Source organism: Sphaerodactylus townsendi, linkage group LG01 (genome assembly GCF_021028975.2).
Source record: "Sphaerodactylus townsendi isolate TG3544 linkage group LG01, MPM_Stown_v2.3, whole genome shotgun sequence".
Classification (NCBI taxonomy): domain Eukaryota; kingdom Metazoa; phylum Chordata; class Lepidosauria; order Squamata; family Sphaerodactylidae; genus Sphaerodactylus; species Sphaerodactylus townsendi.
The window spans coordinates 25,152,874-25,174,648 of record NC_059425.1 but is presented as its reverse complement, the minus strand read 5'-3'; the positions used below and the strand labels follow the sequence as shown (position 1 = coordinate 25,174,648).

Here is a 21,775-nt window from a genome sequence, read left to right as displayed (position 1 = left end):
TCTCCCTGTGTTTTCCTATCCAAAGGTAGCATGATGTCAAGTGTCTTTACTAGGCAATGGTAGGATGGACGGGGAGGAGGGGGGAGTCAGAGCAGATGCCTGGTGGGCGGGACACAGTTCCAGCCTTGTAGAGCAGTCCTAGATTGGAGATCAGGATGGGAATATGCAGCAAACTTTTGGTGTTCCTGTATTCAATGCTCTTTTTGGCCCCTTCCGCACATGCAGAATAATCCACTTTCAGTGCACTTTGAAGCTGAATTTTGCTGTGTCGAGTAGCAAAATCTACTTTCAAACAATTTTGAAAGAGGAGTGAATGTGCATTATTCTGCACGTGCGGAAGGGGCCTTTGAGAAAAGGAGCCGTTGGCTCTGCCTGCAGCCGAGCAAAGCGGTTTGGGGGCTGGTGGCATGGAAGAACACCTCCCACCTGCCCGGAAATTCAGCCTGAGAGTGAAATAGTTGTCCCTGGGGTCACTGAATCTATGAGATAGGCTTAAGACAGATTCTGGGCAAATGCCTGCACAGGTGGAAGCCCTTCGTACATCACACAAAGACACCCTCCCCCTATAAAAGTTCTTATTTATTGACTCCAGGGTTTCGGTGGTCATTATTTCCCCCAAGTCCTGCTTTTGCGGCACTTGCAGGGATGCAGCGGTATTTTGGCCATAAAAATTCTTGGGTGTGGATGGGGGTGAAAAATAACAATCGGTCTCCAGCTTTGTACCTCTTTCCTCACCCAGGAGTTTCTTGAGGCACCCAAAGGGGGAGGTCCTTGCCTGGTTGGTACAGCCAATGTTGGTGCCCCGCTTGGTATCACCCAGCTGTGCCCCGCTGCCAGTTCTTTCTGCCCTCCCAGGCTGTCCTCAGGCATTGCCAGCGAACAGCCCTGGTTTAGCGAAACAATGCATGGTTGGATTTGAACCCAGCCCTGGTGCAGGTAAATTGCTGTGATCAAGGCCTGAAGTGCAAAAGGCAGAAGGTAGACTAGGCAAGCACAGAGGTCCAAGCTTCCGTAAGATCCATACTGCCTGCCAGCCGTAGGGGGCAGTGTTTTCGAAATCTCTGCCTCCTGCTGCTCCCAAACAGCCACAGAAAGCACTTTGAGAGGTTAAATCCCATCCTCCGCTTGTGAGGCTCCTTATTCAAGCCACAGGCTGCTTTGGGTGGTGCCCCCGCCTCGTTTGCATGGAGGCAGGAGACTGGGTTTACCCTTACTGAAAACAGTCAGAGATGCTTGCCTTGGTAACATCACAGGGATCTGTATTTATGTCTTTATTTTATTAAATTCAGTTCCCTTTGCATTCCTGCCTCCAAAGAGCAGCTTCACCTGCTGCGTTTCTTATACAACGATGGGGAGAGGAAAAGTTTACTTCAGTAGATAATGATTGCACAGACGTGCATGTGTATTTTTACCACTTGTGCAGACTTTGGGGACACACTTCTCTCAGTGCTCGTGCGCCTGAGTAAAAAGGAAGTATTTACTCATTACAGCATAAATGGGACGCTCTCTGTCCCATTTGGCCTCATGCAGGTTGAAAACAGGCCCTGTGTGAAGCAGACTTCTGGCTTCCCAGTGGTTTTAGAATGAAAGTAGGGAAGGTGGAGCTCAAAGGAGTTGCCTTCATTGCAATATCTGTCCTGGTGAGCAGCTGGCCCAGTCACAGCCCTCCACATGTCCAAGGGAGTTGTTGTGGGGGCTTCCTGCTCCTTCCTTGCAAAACCTGGGGAATGTGAAAGGATGTGTTGCGGGCGGGGGGGGGGTGTCACTGTCTGCTGGAAAGGGGGAGAGGGCTCGTGGCAGATTCCGCCCCCCACCCAGTTGCTCCTCCCACGTCTGCATTCTAACTTTGTTTGCATGCTGTTGTACTGACTAATTACTAATGAGATTCTTCTCCCCCCACCCTCCTTGCTCCCCTCCCTCTCCCCTTTCCTTTCTCCTGGTTGCCTCACTGTGGAGGCAAAACTGAGTGTGCAGAAGAGGATTTCCAAAATGAGACATCCCCCTGCTTAGCTTCCCCGCCCCACACACGAATGCCCTCCTCCACCCCAGTCGCACAGCAGGATAAAATGTTCTACCCTTCGCTAGGACAGAGCCCCCGTTTCCCCACCCTCTGTACACAAGCCTTGATGGTTCGAGCCAAATTGTGGGTGATAAAAAGGAGGAGCGCCATCGCCAACACACAGCATCGTGTGTCTTTATTAGCTGTGTGTCTCGCAACCAGCCACAGGCGAGCTATGTTTGGGTTGCACGTGCACTTTGTACCACTGAGATCAATACAGCCCCAGACCCCGAGGAGCCATCTTCTTTGCTGGGGTTCTTCTGGCCATGGGTTGGATGCAGTTTGGGTGCCGGTCTGCCTGGACCTGAAAGACTGGTAGAGAGGCTGGTACCTCTCCCAGCTGCGCCGTTTCTGCCTGATGCAACTCTGTCCAGGTACTCAATTTCAATCATGTCTCTTGTCGCCTAGCCTGAGTTTTTGGCAGGGGAAGGAATATGCTGCTTGGCAGTGCCCCCTGCAGGATACTGTTGTCATTGCAGGAGAACCCACTGTTCCAAGCAGTGGGTGTGTTAGTCTGTGGTAGCAAAACTTAACCAGACTTCAGTAGCACTTCATAGACTAACAAAATTTATTCCAGTATCGACTTTCGCAAGTCAAAGCTCACATCTTCAAATGCTCATCACAACTATCACACTTTTTGTGCAGATGTGTCTTCTTCAAGCTGAAGATGCCGTGTTTGGTATTTTAAAACCTGTATTCAATGCAGAGAGAAACAACAGGGCAACAGATATTTGGCCGTTATTCCTCTCCCCGTATTGCATATAGGGAAACTGGGGGTTGAGAGAGCATGGCTTGCCTAGACCCAGAGGCGTACCCAGGGGAAATGGTGCCTGGGGTAACACCTGCTCCGGGCGCCCCCCCCCCTCGCCCCACTTACCTTAGCCAGCAGTGGCAGTCCTGGGCAGCCTGGTGGAACTGGGCCAACGGACCGGGCCAAGGGGCACCTGGTGGGCCTGCAGTAGGCTCCTGGCCGGGAGTAGGCTCCCTGCAGTAGGCTCCTGGCCGGGAGTACTGCAGACCTGGTGGGCCTGCAGTAGGCTCCACCGGACACCCACCATGTTATCTAATGAAGGTACCCGGGGTCAACTGCCCCCCATATCCCTCTGGCAGATACGCCATTGCCTGGAGCCAGCTAGTGAGTTTGCGGCAGAGCTGAGTTTTGAACTTGCAGCCTCCCCGACGGGGTTTCCAACCTCCAGGGGGTAGCTGAAGATCTCTCGCTGTTTCAACTGATCTCCAGGCAACAGAGATCAGTTCCCTTGGGGAAAAATGGTTGATTTGGAAGATGGACTCAGTGGCGTTATACTCCATGGAAGTTCCTTCTCTCCCCAAACCCTGTCTTGCTCAGGCTCCACCCCCACAAAATCCCCAGGTGTTTCCCGACCCACATCTGGCAACAGCCCAGATGACGTTCACTTTTTAGATGCTGTCCCGTAGCTGTTTGCAGGAAATCTGTCACGCTGAGCAATTAAGAAAAGTCTTCCAAGAGAAACGGGCTGCCAGACAGGCGTCTTGTAAAACTCCAAGCGGTCCAAAGGTTGATGGTTCCTTTGACCCCCCCTCCAGATTAAATGCAACAGATTTCATGTCAACCACCACACCTGCACAGACACCATCGATTAGATTCTTTTGCAACATGAAATTCTCCTTCTGAAAACGGATGCTCCCTTTTGTGGTTTTTCTGGAACGAAAAGTTTGTGAAATTCTGTAACAAAACTTGGCAGGGCCTGCCTACTGATGAGAGCCAGCAAGTATTCCTTGTTGCTGTTGCCTGCAGTGAGGGCTGTATAGCTCCAGCCGGGCTATTAGCCAAGCTATTACTGTGCTGGGTTATATGGGAGAGGGGAGGAGAGGAGTTAATGGGTTATAAGTTGAATAAAGTTGCCAGGGACACGGAGTGCCGAGCCTGCCGCTGGAGCCAATGGCCCAGGAAATGGAGAGTGGGGCAAACCCAAAAGGCTTAAAATTTTCCTGGCCTGGCGTTTTATTTATCTGGTGTTAGTACGCTGGAAGGAAAAGAATCTGATCGTCTCAAACATTTCTCATGTCTGTCAGTGTTGATGTAACCTGCCGCAGCTGTATATAAAGCCTGTGACAATTGTCCCTGCCTAAGCAAATAAATAGCCTGCTTCAAGAGTGCCCCCAAAAAGACATTTTCATTAAGATTCCACAATATGTAAATTGATTTACATTTAACCCATTAGTTCCTTTGTTCAGATAGAGCGAATTAGCACAAAAATGCCTACATGGTTTGTGTAAACAAACGGGCTCCAGTTATCTGCTCGGCTGGTGGCCAATATTTTGGATGGTTTTTCTTACAGTTGGGTGTTCTGGCATGTAGAATGAGAGAGGCCGCATTGAAAGGGAGGAGGGTAGCGGAGAGACGAGGACACGAAAGGGAACTGTAATTAACGAAAGAGATTTATTTCCAACCTTGCAGCCATCTTGTGCGTACCTTGAACAATCGGGCGACCTGGAAACTCTCGTTTTCTGGAGCAGCTGAATTTTTTTGAGGAGTTCGAGCTGTATTCTGCACAAGATTCCTTGTGCCCAGAGCCATGTGAGATAAAATGGCTTTCTTGGAATCCTCATACATAGCAGAAGCGGCAGCGCAGCCCATTTCACTTGGAAGCCCCGGTATGTTTAAAATGCGGCGCCTCCTGAAGGACAGCTCTAGGGCATTTCTGTGACATTTGAGCTGTAAATTCAAGAGGCCTCCCTCCTCCAGTTATTTATCTTGGGGCAGAATCTGCCCACCAGAAAATCTCCAACATAAGCCCCTCTTGAAAGAAAGGGGAACTGACCAAGAGCTGGATAGTGTCCTGGTGGGGCAGATCTGTCTGCTCACCCGTAATGGTGCCAAAATCTTCCTCTGTCTCTATGAGCAGTGCCAGGTGCATTTCAACTTTTACTGTCCTGGTCAGGGTTATGGCCTTCTAAGTTCATTGAAGTCAAGGGTCTTAGAAGTTGTTACTTCCTAGGACCATGGGGGCGAACCTATGGCACTCCAGATGTTCATGGACTACAATTCCCATCAGCCAATTGGCCATGCTGGCAGGGGCTGATGGGAATTGTAGTCCATGAACATCTGGAGTGCCATAGGTTCACCACCACTGGCCTAGGAAGTATCCCTAACTCTACAGACAATAAATCCAGCCTTGGAACTGATGGGCTGGTTGTTGTGGGTTTTTCTGGGGGTCTGTGTGACAGTAGTCTGGCAGTTTTTGCTCCTGAAATTTTGCCTGCACCTATAGCTGGCATCTTCAGAGGCATGTCACAATAAGATGTGTTTCTCTCCGTGGTTTCCCTCTCTGTGCCATGAAGAGAAACACATCTTACTGTGACGAGCCTCTGAAGATGCCAGCCCTAGACATGGGCAAAACGTTAGAAGCAGAAACTGCCAGATCACAGCCACAGAGCCCAGAAAACCCCTAACGCCCAGTTGATTTTGGCTGTGAAAGCTTTCAACAATACTCCCTTTACTACTAGGGAGTAAAGTACTACTGATAACACTTAGCATTTGCATAGCTCTTCAGATAGTATCACATGCATTATTTTGCCTTGGTACCCTGATCAGGATAGAAAGGTGGTGTATACATTTTGTAAACAAAGAAATCAAGAATCCTTACAACAGTCCTGTAGAGTAGGACAACATTCTTATCCACATATTGTAGATTGGAGGATTGCGAGAGGGTAGCTTGCCTAGGGAACTACGCATTATGGTTTTCACCATGCAGTATCTGGGTTCCTCTAACCTGACTTTGACTCATTCACATTTTTTATTGGATTTGACTTTTAATTTATATACCGTCCTCCCCCGGAGGGCTCAGGGCGGTGTACAACATAATAGATAAACAACAGCATGTCAATACAGTAGGCATAATAACAACATCATTTACAACAATCCTAACAGTAGTCCAACATCAGCTTAATAAATACCTAACATTGGGTATGTTTCCCAATTACTCAGGGCTCTGTTTCAGGTCAGGACCCTGGAGAGGAAGGGGAAAGGGCTTCAGTCTTAATCCCGCCCATGCCATTTTCCTGACCTCAAGCAAACCCCGGGGTGCTGTTTGTCCAGTTGGTCTGGGGGTGATGTTTGTACCCCCAGTGTTTGTACCCAGCACCTGGTAAATGGGGATTTTCACTTCCAACTTTGAAGCGTCTGCAAACCCCAAACCACAGAGCCTGTGGTGTTACACTTTAACTGGAAGAGTCAGCAGTCATTGCAAAGTGACCCAGGTTAATTTAAAAGGTTGCAATGGCTGTGCAAAAGAGGGATACTCAAGTGACACCCTCGTCTGGCCTTTCTGCACTGCAGGGCCCCTTTTGCAGCCATTTATACCTCCTCCAAAGTCATTAACGCCTCATTAACGCCACCCTGGGCTGCCTCTTTGGTTTCCTTTAGAGCCTGGCTTTGTTAAATGAGCGAGCCATAAATGCCTGGCCACGGAGAGTTATGGTTTCAAGTAGTTAAAAGTGTTAACTCTCTTTTATTCCCCACCCCCCAGCTACTCGGTGGCCTGCTCACGGAGCTCTTTCTGCCACCTTCCAGTTTGGGTTTCTTCTGTATCTGTGAATCAGCCTCCATCTTTTCTACTTGTTCTTTCCTCTTCCGCCGGCTCCTTGCAGGCTGATCCCTTTTTGAATGGATCCGCGTTGGCAGCTCTCAGAAGGGCGCCTCTCTTTTGTCATGTGAAAACACGAACGAACAATGAAGAGACTTCTTTAAAAGTGCTCAGTTTTGTTGCTGCCTTAACTGCCACACTTTAGACACTGCTCCGTCAGATGGGTGAAGCAGAGAAGGAAGTTGGCAGACATGCATCCGCGCGTACGGATTGCGTTGGGGAGAGTCTCAGCTCCGTGCAGTGGGGCCCCACGGCAACAGAAATGCAGCAGCGGCGGGTCTGCCGCAGATCTTTGCACAGCTGCAGGGTGCAAGAAATGGTGAGGCAGTTGGTCCTTCAGACTCTGCAGTCATTTCTTCCAGAGAGGCAGCTAGCCTTTTTTCGTGCCAGGTGGGGCTGCCTCATTTCCGATTGGGCTCCAAGTGAGGAAAGAATTCCTTGTAGCCACCTCAGTAATCCTGTTGCCAAACCTAAGAGTTTCAGTGTTGGTGAATTCTTAGTATCAGGAGTATCTAGGAAAGTCATTTTATGTTCAGAAGCTTTTACCTCCTTATAATGAATGCTCTGATAAATAAATAATAATGTCCTTAAGTGATTCCCTCCTTTTCCCCACATCCAGCTGTAACCAAATTATGGTGAGCCCACAGGGATTTTAAGGCAAGACACGGTTCAGAGGTGGCTTGCCATTGCTCGGTTCTGTGCTTGCCTCTGTGTAGTGACCCTGGTGTTCCTTGGTGGTCTCTCATCCAAATTCTAACCAGGTTCAGCCCTGCTTAGCTTCCAAGATCGGAGGAGATCAGAATAAGTTGGATTATCTGTGTCACAGCCAGTGATCCCTTGCCTGCCTTTCAGTATTCTGCTGTTGTCGCAGCCATGCTATTTTCCTATCTGAAGCCCTTCAGCTGAGGATAACAGGGATTCCAGTAACTGACCCACAACCCCACCCCTTAAGAAGAACTACCCACCAGCCTAGTGTGAAAGGGCCAGCATGCTCATGAAACACTTTGAACCTCTAGCACAGGGGTGTCCAACTCTGGCGCTTCAGATGTTCATGGACTACACTTCCCATCAGCCCCTGCTGGCATGGCTGGGAATTGTAGTCCATGAACATCTGAAGCACCAGAGTTGGACACTCCTGCTCTGGCGGAATGTCCTATCTACCAGGCACAGGAGATGCCACGACGAAAATGAGCGACAGTCCCTACTTTGAATAAACGCTCCTTTGATTTGCTGTAATTGGCTTGAAGTGTCGGAGAGTTGAAGAGCTGAAGAATTGCAATGAGCTGGTCGCATCCCACATGAAGACGACATTCATGTGCCGATTCTTCTCTGGTCCTCGGAAAGGCTCCAGGGTCCAGGGCAGGCACGTTTTCTATTGTCGAAGGTTTTCACGGCCAGAATCAATTGGCTGTCGTGGGTTTTCCAGGCTGTATGGCCATGGTCTGGCGGTTTTTGCTCCTACTGTTTCACCCTCGTCTGTGGCTGACTGAGACATGCCTCTGAAAATGCCAGCCATAGATACGGAGGAAATGTTAGGCGCAAAAGCTGCCAGACCATGGCCACACAGCCTGGAAAACCCACGACAGCCAACTGTTAAATTTTCCTGGACAGTGAGGGCCAGGTATGAACTGACCCAGAAGCATCTCACTTGCAGAAGAAGAAGAGTTTGGATTTATATCCCCCCTTCCTCTCCTGCAAGGAGACTCAAAGGGGCTTACAATCTCCTTCCCTTTCCACCCCCACAACAAACACTGGGTGGGTGGGGCTGAGAGAGCTCCGAAGAACTGTGACTAGCTCAAGGTCACCCAGCTGGCATGTGTTGGCGCACACAAGCTAATCTAGTTCCCCAGATAAGCCTCCGCAGCTCAAGTGGCAGAGTGGGGAATCAAACCCGGTTCTCCAGATTAGAGTGCACCTGCTCTTAACCACTACACCACGCTGGCTCTATAAGGGCATAAGAAGGACTCCTCTGGCTTAGGTCAATGGCCCAGTTAGCCATTCATACTGTTTTATACAGTGCCCAACCAGTTATTCTGGAGGGCCAACAAAAATGGTACAAAGGCAAGGCCTTCCCTTGATATTGCCTCCTAGCACTGATGGTTTTTTGCCTCTGAATATGGAGATTCCCTTTAGTCACTGTGGCTGGTAGCCACTGATGGACCTCTTCCATGAACCTCCTTTTAAAGCAGGGGTGTCCAACTCTGGCGCTTCAGATGTTCGTGGACTACAATTCCCATCAGCCCTTGCTGGCATGGCCAATTGGCCATGCCAGCAGGGGGTTATGGAAATTGTAGTCCATGAACATCTGAAGCGACAGAGTTGGACACCCCTGTTTTAAAACCACCCATGCCTGTGGCCATCACTACATCCTCCCATCGATGAATTTCATAAGTGCCACCTTTCGTTCACCCTGAATCTACTGCCCATCAGCTTTGCTGGGTGCCCCTGAATGGCTTCATTATTAAAGAGTGAGAACAAGTTCTCTCTATCCATTTTTTCCCACCCCAGGCACCCTGGATCGGGATGCTGGTAAAGCAGCGGGGCTTCTCTGGACACAAGAGCTGGAAAGTAATGAGAATGTCCGGGGTTTTTTATGTGTAGCAGAATCCTTAACAAGAGGAAACGCTCACACACACGCATGCACCATCTCTACCTACATTCTGAAGTGGTCGAATCCTGGGAGAGTTGTACCATGTGACGCTTCCTTATATATGGAAGGGCTCTTAATCAATTTGTGCCACCCCGGTCCTGTTCATGGTAGATTTAGTCTGCCTGCTGCAATGTTTAGAGGCTTTATTAGGGTCAACAGGCCTCCCTTCCTTCTAATGTGCCTCTCTGCTTTCAGTGAGTAGTTCATATATTTTGTTTATTTGTTCCTAAGCTATCATTACTTTGCCTTAATTCTTCAGAGACCGGTTAGTCTAGCCTCCACCGCAGCACAAATTCTGGAGGGCTGAGTGGGTGGCCTGACGGGCTTTATTCTGCACGGCGGAGCTGTTGTAATCACTGACTGTGCGGGATAAACCTCTGACTCCGCTCCCTCCCTCCAACTGACTTCCATTCCAGCCAATCCCGTCTGCCTTCCTCTGCGCATCTCGGGCTGTTCAGCCTCTGGCTGTGTTGCAACTGAGACGTGCTGCTACAGATCCCGTTTTCCTGACTTGGGGCTCTGGAGTTAGGTGAACAGAAGTAGAACCCTGCTGGATCAGATCAGAACCTGGTCTGGTCCAGCATCCTTTTCCATACAGTAACCAAACAACTTCTCTGGAGGGCCAGCAAGCAGGGTACAGAAGCCAAGGCCGCCCTCTGACAGTGCCTCCTGTCCAGGGGTGTACCAGCCAGGGGGACATATGGGGTCAAATGTCCCCAGGCTGCAGCCATTTAGCCACATGGGGGGGGGGGAAAATCACCCCCACACCCCTCCTCCTCCCCCACCCAGGTCCATACACTGACTTCAAGACCGGGTGCAAAAATACATTGCTGGGTCATCGTGAGGGAGGGCAGCAACCCATTGATACGCCTCTGCTCCTATCATCAGTCGAGGTGTACTGCCACTGGATGTGGAGGAGCTTCCCTTTGTTCACCATGTTAAGTAGCCACTGATAGATCTAAATGATTTTTCTGTTATTTATTTATTTGTTTGTTTGATTTTAGTATACCGCCCCATCCCCAAGGGGCTCTGGGCAGTGTACAACATAGTCATCATACAGTACAATAACAAAAGGGGCAATTAAACAACAACCAATGAATACCTAACATTAACTAAAACAGTATGAGCTAATAGATTAAGCTAATAGATGAAGCCCTGTTACATAGTGGTCATGTGGTATAAGCATGATCACTTGGGTTTTTAGGTGGGAGGACCACCTGCAAAGGTATCTGTGTCAGCTTCCCTATTTCTGTTGTACGACCCAACTATTTGACCCAATTTCCAGCGCTGTCTTCATCAGAGCAAGTTTGCATCCAGACAGTTGCTCCTTTAAGACCAGCAATATTTCTGGTGTGTAAGCTTTCAATAGTCACATCGTGTTGGTCTTTGGGGCACTACTGGCCTCGAATCTGGCTCTTCTACTGCAGACCAACATGGCTGCCCGCTTCAAACAGTCTTCAGCAGAGTTAAACTCTTCTAACTCCATTGAAGTCAATGGGTTTAGAATGGGTGGGTGGAAGAACTCTGTTCAACTCTGTCAGTATAGCAATCGTGAATGAAGGAACGTTGCCAATGAATCAGCGCCACAGTTCTGCAAGCAAGGAAAATTGGGAAATATCTTACCTTTGTAGCCCATCAAGGGAATTAAATGGAGACAATTGGGATCCTTTGTGAGTGTTTTAAGTCAGACAGTATTTGAAGAAGTTTCTTTCTTCTCCTTCCATGAGCAATGGAAAGTAGAAGGCAGCCTTTCATTTTCAGGAGTGGAGAGAGCGTGCTGGAAGCTTTATGAGATGTTTATTTACAAATAAGAGGAACTGTGGAAGTGCAGAAGCAAGCCCAAAGGTGGGAAGTGGTAGCCACAGAGCAACATGAGTTCTGTTATATGCCTGGACTTCTTTACTCAAAGCATAATTGGTTTCTGGAATTCACTGTCATGGGAGATGCTGATGGCCACTGATTTAGTTGACTTTAAAAAGGGAGGAGACAGAGTAAGGGAGGACAGGTCTTTCAAGAAGAAGAAGAGTTTGGATTTATACCCTGCCTTTCTGTCCTGTAAGGAGACTCAAGGAGCCTTCAAGCTCTTTCCCCTTCCTTTCCCCACAACAGACACCTTGTGAGGCAGGTGGGACTGAGAGAGCCCTGAGAGAATCGTGACTAGCCCAAGGTCACCCAGCAGGAATGTAGGAGTTTGGAAACACATCTGGTTCACCAGATAAGCCTCTGCCACTCAGGTGGAGGAGTGGGGAATTAAACCCAGTTTTCCAGATTAGAATCCACCTGCTCCTAACCACTATACCAGTGGTGGCGAACCTTTGGCACTCCAGATTTTATGGACTATGATTCCCATCAGCCCCTGCCAATTGGCCATGCTGGCAGGGGCTGATGGGAATTGTAGTCCATAACATCTGGAGTGCCAAAGGTTCGCCACCACGGCACTATACGGCTATTAACCACGGCTCTTAATGCTATTAACCACAGAGGTGGAATTGAACCTTAATGTTCAGAGGCAGTTGCCCTCAGAATTAGCGATGCCAGCCTGCTGGTGGGACCAGAGGATCCCCTGGAATTACTGCTCATGTCCAGACTACAGAGATCAGTTCTCCTGGAGAAAATGGCTGTTCTGGAGGGTGGACTTTGTGGCCTGAAGTCCCTGACCTCTGCAGGTCCTCCATCCCTAATCCCCAGAAGTTTCTTAACCTGGATGTGACAACCCTAAAGGACACCCATTCCCCGCTGGAGTGAGACTCAACAACCCTGCTCTGAATACTTCCACTAGGGAGCAACAGCGGGTCTCTGTTCTGCTTGTCAGTTTCCTAGATCAAGGGTGGCCAACCTGTGGCACTCCAGATGTTCATGGACTACAATTCCCACCAGCCTTGTCCTAGAGGCATCTCATTGGTCACTATGTGAAGCAGGATGCTGGAGTAGGAGAACCATTGCTCCGGTCCAGCATGGTCACTCTTACGTTCTCCAACTTACCCAAAGGTCCTGCTTTCTGCCCTTCGTGGATGAAGTGGGTGAGATGGATTTGACCCAGCAAGACAAGGCAAAGCTCCTTTCCTTGGAATTGCCAGCCTGCCCATTCCCCCCTGCGGAACTGCTTTCAGAGGCTCTTCTGGGCCTTCATTCTTAGAGGGCCCTGAAGGCCAACGTGTGGGGTGAAGGTGGGGGGGGGGGAGGGAGAATCACTTGAGAATCTTCCCAATAATGTTTTCAATTCTCCGAAAACCAAGCAGAAATTACAAGGTGCAGGAAAGCGGCCGGACGCAGAACAAGATGAAACCCAAACCTCAGAAGCTACACAGCCCACAAAACCATTAAGGCTGCAGCGCATTTCCGTGGAATTTCAGGAAAGCTCTTTCCTCCTAAATGGCTTGTGGTTTGCAGCCAAACGAAGAGAGCCAGGCGTGTTGCTATAAATAAAAAGGCACCGATTGCCGCATAACAAACAGCGGGGTGAATTATTTCACTGCCGCTGAGTGCTTTTCGGGTGACCTGTGGAAGAAGGAAGGGCCCTGCGAGCAAGCCCAGCTGGGGTTTAGGCGCCGCAGACTGGCTGGGGTTACGTAATTCATTACATTTATACGCCGCTCTTCCTGCGAAGGGCTCCGTGCGGTTTTCTTCTGGCTCTCTGGCAGTCTGTTCCCCGTTTAGGCAGTTTGCTTCAAAACCTGCTTCGGGGCTAGCAGAAATAGATCGGCCCTTTCACACAGCAGGGGAACTTCCCTCTAAACCAGTGTTTCCCAACCTTTTCGAGGTCAGGGTACCCTTGACCTCACTCTTCATATCTCACGGTACCCCTGCCGCCACCCTCCACCTTCCCCTCCCATTGCCCCTGCTTGCCACACCCCCCACCTTCCCCTCCCAGGGTGAAGGGAAGCACTGGGGGTGGGGTGGCTGCTGACCTTGTGGCAGGTCCTGCCCCATGGGCCAGCTCTATGTCCTTGTTGGCGCTGGTGGGAGACACCACAAAAATTAGGGGGGGGGGGCAGTAGTGTTGCCGCGGTACCCCTAGGACATGCTCACGGCACCCCAGGGTACCAAGAATGGCTGCTCTAAACCATGGTCTTGGAGAACCACTGGCTGGCATGAGCGAGCCGTGTGCTAAGCCCCAGTGATGCTGATAACACCTCCAGGAGCCATTGGGATAAGCCCCAGGGGCTGGCCGTGGCATTGGGCATACGCTTGCTTGTCACCTTCTCCCATGCAACTGCTGTGTCTTAGTGAAACAGCCCCTGCTTCTCAGCTCATACCCAGCCAACGGCACTGTGGAAGAGGGGTAATGGGTGACTCTACACCTGACATCGTCACCCCTGGCTGAAATGACTGGGCTTGGCTTGCTCCTGGTGGTTTAAAAATCCCAGCCTGCCCCCAAAGTACCAGAAATATATTGTTTCGCTTCCCACAGGTGTCAAACTTGTGGCCCTCCGGATGCTATGGACTACAGTCCCCATCATCCCCTGCCAGCATCATGCTGGCAGGGGATGATGGGAAGTGTAGTCCATAACATCTGGAGGGCCGCGAGTTTGACACCTGTGCTTCAGACCATTCCCTGGGCCTTTTTCCAGGCGGTGTGTTTGCACGAACCTCCAAAGTAATGCTATTTTCGACCCATCGAGGTATGCAGCAAAAAAAAAAATCTTGTTCTTGACGCAATCTGCTCGATAGTTTGCAGAACCCGAGACCTGCCTGCCGTTTGTGCTTCCGTATCTGCCCAGCCGGTAAGCGTGTTGTGATAAGCAGTTGGATCTTGCTGGAGATTTGGGCATATGTTATAAATTAAGCCTGAACAGATTAAACCATATGGAGGGTTGCCTTGGATTCCCCTTCTGAATTCTGCCAGTGAGTCCCAGATTGCAACTTTTTTTGCAAGTCTGTCACTCATCTACAGATTCCCTCATTGGAGCTAACCCCCCCTCCCCCCCGTGAAGAGGAACTAGCACAGGCAGTTTGTGAAATCCCTTCTCAAAATAAAAGATTAGCAACTTCCTCTGGGGAGCCTTTTGAATAGGGGTGCCAGGCAGAGACGTACGGCCTATAGGGATATAGGGTCACTATAGGGATATAGGGTCACCCATGACCCCGGGCGTGCAACTTTTGGTCATGTGGGGGGTGCCAGATGCCCCCTCACATGACCAAACAGCGTGCGCCCTCACTGCATGCCACCAAGCCCCGCCCCCAGCCTCTGTGAAGGCTGCCTTTTGGGCAAAAGCCGACTTGCAGGAAGGCCGGGAGGGCCTCGAGCCCCGCCCCCAGCCTGCAGGGAGGCGGGGGCATGCCCCAAGTCCCGCCCCCGAGCACTGGGGGGGCACTTGGAGAAGGGGTTATCTCTGGGCGCCATTTCCCCCAATACGCTTCTGGTGCCAGGAGCCATCCTACATTCCCAGGCTAAGTTTCCTTTCAGACGATCCTGACTTAGCCCAACCATCACAAAAAATCTCTTTACTTATCTGATGCCATAGGCCCAGGGTGATCAGGACCTTGGTGATTTTGTCTCCCTAGACTCCCCAGGTCTCAAGATTCCCAGAGCTGTGGTGGGTGCAGCCACAAAAAGGTTCCCATAAATGGCTGCTGTAAGAGGTGGAGCTAGCTACAAAATGGCTGCCCCAGCTAATCAGTCACACAGTGAAGATACTTGCAACCAATTAAATCTCCATGGCCAATCAAAAGCCTTTCTGTGTTTGAAAGCCAACCTGAATTAGATCAAGTTCCTTTCCTCTTGCAACATGGCCCTCTGGACGCCTGTGGAATGGCCCCATGGCCAGTAAACACAGGTGTAGCATGGTAAAAACACCATGGGGGGGGGGGGGACTTCGGACAGATCCCACCCCGAAAACAAGTCTCCCCTATGTTATTTACCCCAAATCAGGTTTTTTGAGAATCACGCTATTTGTGAGTCTTTTAAATAATCCCAGGTTGCAGACGCTTTCAAGCAAACAGCCGGGCAGGAGGCGCTTTATTCGCTTCCGTTTTCCTTTTTTAAAATGCACGTGAACGCGAAAACAGGGAAACGGGTTACTTTATCCTGACTGCACCCCGTTATATACTTGCTGTGCAGAAAGGCCTTACAGTGATGGACTATCCAGTGGTGGCGAACCTTTGGCACTCCAGATGTTATGGACTACAATTCCCATCAGCCCCCGCCAGCATGGCCAATTGGCCATGCTGGCCATGCTGGCAGGGGCTGATGGGAATCATAGTCCATAACATCTGGAGTGCCAAAGGTTCGCCACCACGGGACTATCCCTTTTCTTTATCCCCAGCCCTTGTTATTCCGAGATAACTTGTCTCTGTCTGTAGAGGTTCCATCTAGCTATTGTCCAGCCTCCATGAATTTGTCTAATCCCTTTTTAAAGCATATGAACCCACCTCGTACTGAGCTCATCTAGAAGAATATAATGTCTACTCTAATTGGCAGTGGCTGTTCAAGGTGACAGGCAGAGAGAGCGGATATTTTTCCTCAGACCTGAAGAAAAGGAAGAGTTGGTTTTTATGCCCCACTTCTCTCAACCGTAAAGAATCTCAAAATGGCTTACAAGCTCCTTTCCCTTCCTCTCCCCACAACAGACACCTTGTGAGGTAGGTGGGGCTGAGAGAGTGCTGAGAGAACTGTGACTAGGCCAAGGTCACCCAGCAGACTTCATGTGTAGGAAATCAAACCTGGTTCACCAGCAACCTTCCTGTAGGCTGTGCATGTGCGCAGCCACGCAGCCACCATATTGGTGCCGTTCAGGTAAGAGGCCGCTGGGAATGGGGAGCTCTCCCAGGCAACTCAGTTCTGCTCAGCATTTTTAGACCACCACGCAGCTCTGGGGAACACATTCTTCACTAGATTAGAATCCACTGCTCATGTGGAGGAGTGGGAAATCAAACCCAGTTCTCCAGTTTCGAGTCTACCGCAATTAACCATACCTGGCCGTCTACCTGCTACCTGTGCGAATGAGAAGTTGCAGGGACTGGACATGGGGCCGTCTGCATGCAAAGTAGGCATTCCAGCACTAATGAACAGTCCTTCCTTGCTAGTGCCACATTTTGTGGCTGTGATTTCTAAAATTATGCATTATGTATGACCTCGCTCCCTGATACTTTGTGACTGGTTCCACCTGCTGGGGCAGCTGTTTTTTGCTCGTACCCGTCACCCTGGTCCATTATTCCAAAGGTGCCTACAGGCTCAGAAAGCTTGGGGACTCCAATACAGAAATCCATGACAATTTTTAGCAGACACCCCCACACACACACACCCACACCCCCCCACACACACAAAAATCTGGATCCCTTTTTTTTCTCTCTTAGCAAAGAGTCTGAAGTCTTGCTAAAGAGGACTTTGTTTCATTTGGGCAGGCCTCCATCACATACTGTGACAATTCGGGGGCAAATTACTGAGGCCGACTGGAATGGGAGGCTGGTTGGGTGGGCTAAAAGCCAGCCTAAAAAGAGGCAGCATTTAAGCCGGGGGGGGGGGGGATGAACCCCAAGACTGCCTCTCAACGGACCATCAAATCTTGTGCGGAGCCTCTCTCTCTTCCCCCCTCCCCCACCTTCCATCTACTATTCTGCTTCCATTCCTCTTCCCTCTTCCTGTATAAATCTGGCATTTCTCCAAAAAGACAACCAGACATAAAAATGGGTCAGCAGCCCTCCCTACATCTCCCCTCTTCCCCCTGCCAGTTCCCCAGTTGGTTAACACTTTGTTGTCTCCTTGTCCCCTCCCCCAACCCCTTCTCCCCACCCCTGCCCTCATGATGGACAGGTGACCATCTCCGTAGACGGGATCCTTACCACAACCGGCTACACCCAAGAGGACTATACCATGCTGGGCTCTGATGACTTCTTCTACATTGGAGGGAGCCCCAACACAGCTGACCTGCCGGGCTCTCCTGTCAGCAACAACTTCATGGGATGCCTTAAAGATGTGAGCAGTCGGGTGGCTTGTGGGTGGGATCGGGGCCAGCTTCGTACTGGGTTTCCGTGCTGTTGCAGGGGAGAAATCATACACTGTGTGAAAGATCCGCAATCAGACCTTCGAATATATTTGGTAATGCTGAAAAGTAGCCGTGGGGATCCTGATGTGGATCAGGGTAGTAGAGTAGGGTTTCCAACCTTTAGGTGATCTTCTGGAGATCTCCTGAGATTACAACTGATCTCCCGGTGACAGAGATCGGTTCACCTGATGAAAATGGCCACTTTGGAAGGTTGATTCTATGGCGGGTGTTCAACTCTGGTGCTTCAGATGTTCATGGATTACAATTCCCATCAGCCTCTGCTGGCATGGCCAATTCTAACTCTGGTGCTTCAGATGCTCATGGACTACAATTCCCATCAGCCCCTGGGGCTGTTCATGGACTACAATTCCCATCAGCCCCCTAGGGCTGGAGAAGTGAGTAGTGGAGTGCCACAGGGTTCTGTCCTGGGCCCAGTGCTATTCCTTATTTTTATCAATGACTTGGATAATGAAATAGAGGGCACGTTTATCAAATTTGCAATTGATACCAAATTAGGAGGGGTAACTAATACCCTGGAGGCCAGGGGCAGGATTCAAAATGATCTGGACAGATTAGAGAGCTGGCCAAAACAAACAACATGAATTTCGGCAGAGATAAATGTAAGATTCTACACTTAGGCAGAAAAAACGACATGCACAGATATAGAATGGATGATACATGGCATGACAACACTACACATGAAAGGGATCTGGGAGTCTTAGTAGACCACAAGCTGAACATGAGTCAGCAGTGTGATATGGCAGCTAAGAAAGCCAATGCAATTCTGGGTTGCATCAATAAGAGTATAGTGTCTAGATCAAGGGAAGTAATTATACCTCTCTACTCTTCATTGGTCAGACTTCACCTAGAGTACTGTATTCAGTTCTGGGCATTGCAATTTAAGAAGGATATTGACAAGTTGGAACATGTCCAGAGGAGGGCAACCAAAATGGTAAAAGGTCTGGAATCCATGCCCTATGAAGAGAGACTTAGGGAGCTGGGGAAGTTTAGTCTGAAGAAGCGAAGGTTAAGGGGGGACATGATAGCTATGTTTAAATATTTGAAGAGATGTCATGTTGGAGAGGGAGCAAGCTTGTTTTCTTCTGCCTCAGAGACTAGGACACGGAGTAATGGATTCAAGGTGCAGGAAAAGAGATTCCACCTAAACATTAGGAAAAACTTTCTGACTGTCAGGACTGTTCAACAGTGGAATATACTTCCTCGGAGAGTGGTGGAGTCTCCTTCTTTGGAGGTTTTTAAAGAGAGGCTGGATGGTCATCTGCCAGGAGTACTTTGTGTATTCCTGCATGGCAGGGGGTGCCCTGGGGTCTCTCCCAACTCTATGATTCTATGTAGAGGAGCAGGGAAACAAACCTGGTTCTCCAGATTAAAGTCCACAGCTCTCGTGGAGAAGTGGGGAATCAAACCTGGTTCTCTAGATTAGAGTCCACCTCTCTTGACCACTTCAGCATGCTGGCTCTTTGTGATTTCACCCACTTTTCACTGTAGCCTTCCAAAATGCATGGCTATTTGATCACACTGGTTCTACAACCATGAAAATAAATATTCCCAGGTCTGGAAAGAATTTTTGCAGGAAGGGAATGTGGATCCAATGCTATATTTACTCCATATTCACGGGGAACAATACTGACATGTCCGGGGGGGGGGGGGGGGGTCAGTCTCCTAGATGAAGAGAGTCCCCACCTTAGGTTATGACAAGGCACTTCCTTGAACTGTTCCGTTACCCCTCTTGCCTGTTCCGTTATTTTGTAGGTAGTCTACAAGAACAATGACTTCAAGCTGGAGTTGTCCCGACTGGCCAAAGAAGGCGACCCCAAGATGAAGATCAACGGAGACCTGGTCTTCCGCTGCGAGAGCGTCGCGGCCCTCGACCCTGTCACCTTTGAGTCGCCAGAGGCCTACATCTCTCTGCCCAAATGGAACACCAAAAAGACCGGCTCCATCTCCTTTGACTTCCGCACCACAGAGCCCAACGGGCTGCTTCTGTTCAGCCACGGCCGACTGCAGCCGCCCAAGGAAGCCCGATCCGAGCGCTTGCACAAGGCAGATTACTTTGCGATGGAGCTCCTGGACGGCTACCTCTACCTGCTGCTGGACATGGGCTCTGGGGGCATCAAGATGCGAGCCAGCAGCAAGAAGGTGAACGACGGCGAGTGGTGCCACGTGGACTTCCAGCGCGACGGGCGCAAAGGTGAACAAGCTGTGCCACCATGTGGCATGATTCGTGCATACCTCTGGCCATTACGCCTTCATTCATTCATTCATTTGTTTACGTTTCTTGTTAGCCACACTGAAACCAGCCTGAAGTGACAGGATCGATAAAAGCATAAAAACCTATTGTAAAAAATATTGAAACCAATAATATCGATGAAGCCAGTCAAGAAAGCGGCAGAATGAAATCAATGGGACAGCAAAATAAAAGGGAGGCATGCAAAGGGAGGTAAATAATTTTGGCAGGGCAGTTAAAAAGGCGTCATAAAACTATTTCATGAAACATGAACAGGAGGGAAATAAGAGTTAACAGAAAGCCTGAGCAGATTTTTTTTAACAAATTCCACTGGGTGCCTAAAAAGTAACCAGTGAGGCAACAGGTGAATTGGCCAAGTGTCAAACTAGGATTTGAGAGACCCAGTTGCAGCCCCACTCCGCCACGGAAGCTCTTGGGTGACCCTGGGGCAGTTGCTTCCTCTCAACCTATCTCCTTGGATTACTAAGATAACATCCAGGCACGGGGAATGACATTGTAAACTCCTTTGGGTCCCTATAGGGTCCTTTGAGAGCTAGCGTGGCGCACTGGTTCAGAGCAGGGGGATCCTAATCTGGAAAACTGGGTTTGATTCCCCACTCCTCCACCTGAGTGGCAGACTCTGATCTGGATTTGTTTCCCTGCTCCTACACACAAAGCCTGCTGGGTGACCTTGGGGTAGTCACAGTTCTTCGGAACTCTCTCAGCCCCACCTACCTCACAAGGCATCTGTTGTAGGAAAAGGAAGGGAAAGGAGTTTGTAAGTCGCCTTGAGCCCCCTTACAGGAGAGATAGGCGGTATAAAACCGAACTCCTCTTCCTCCTCCTTATTTTTCTTCTTCATATCCTTGGGTAAATCATAAATAAACATTGTTTTGTGGTAAGTTTTCCGCACAACCACATTTATTTATGATTTAGCGAAGGAGGAGGAGGAGGAGTTGGATTTATATCCCCCCTTTCTCTCCTATAAGAAGACTCAAAGGGGCTTACAAACTCCTTTCCCTTCCCCCCTCACAACAATCACCCTGTGAGGTGGGTGGGGCTGCAAGAAGAAGAAGAAGAAGAAGAAGAAGAAGAAGAAGAAGAAGAAGAAGAGTTGCATATGAAGGGGGAGGGAACATGTTTGTTCCCTTTTAAGTATTTGAAAGGCTGTCCGTTAAAAGAGGGCAGGGAGCTGTTTTCTGTTGGCAGCAGAGGACACAACATGCAATAATGAGTATAAATTACAGGCGGAAAGTCACTGGCTAGATATTAGGAAAATAATTATTTACAGTGAGATTAGTTCAGCAGTGGAATTGGCCGCGTAGGGAGCTGATGAGCTCCCCCTCATGGTTGGATGAACACTTGTCAGGGATGTTTTAGGCTGATCCTGCACTGAGCAGTGGGTTGGACTAGATGGCCTGTTTGGCCCTTTCCAGCTCTATGATTTTATGCTACAGAGATGGTCATCTCTCTGATTACTACCCACTCTATGCCCAGAAAGTTAGGACACTCTAAGCAAAAATGTTTACGCAGGTGGGCAGGTTATACGAACTGTTTAGCAACATAATCCCAAAAGATGCAGATGCAGAATCCCAAAAGATAATCCCAAAAAATGCATAATCCCAAAAGATGCGTGCTTCACAGGATGACTGTAAATTAAGCCCTGCGTGGCATTCTCCCACTGTGGCTTCTTCTAGGCTCCATCTCGGTGAACAGCCGCAGCACGCCCTTCCTGGCCAGCGGGGAAAGTGAGATCTTAGACCTGGACAGTGAGATGTACCTGGGGGGCCTCCCGGAGAACCGTCTGGACCTCATCTTGCCCCCAGAGGTGTGGACGGCCTTCCTCAACTACGGCTACGTGGGCTGCGTGCGTGACCTCTTCATTGACGGCAAGAGCCGTGACGTGCGGCGGCTGGCTGAAGTGCAGAGCGTCTCCGGCGTCTCCAGCTTCTGCTCCCGGGAGACCCTCAAGCAGTGCAGCAGTTCCCCCTGCCGCAACGGAGGTCTCTGCCGCGAGGGCTGGAACCGTTTCATCTGTGATTGTGTGGGCACTGGCTACCTGGGCCGGTTGTGTGAGCGAGGTGAGTGGCCGGGGGCGGGAGCAGACAGGTTGGGAGAGGGGACCAGAGTTTGAGCTGGTTTGAGGCTAAACCAGCGTGGTGTAGTGGTTAAGAGCAAGTGCACTCTAATCTGGAGAACTGGGTT

General features: G+C 49.8%; 1 protein-coding gene across 1 annotated transcript in view; it reads left to right on the top strand.

The window, feature by feature from the left end:
- Positions 1-21,775, top strand: part of NRXN2 (neurexin 2) — a 444,661-nt gene that overhangs the window by 206,924 nt on the left and 215,962 nt on the right. Inside the window, 3 exon segments of the mRNA XM_048514356.1 lie at positions 17,091-17,252; positions 19,096-19,534; positions 21,268-21,651. Coding sequence (XP_048370313.1) covers positions 17,091-17,252; positions 19,096-19,534; positions 21,268-21,651 — 985 coding nt within the window.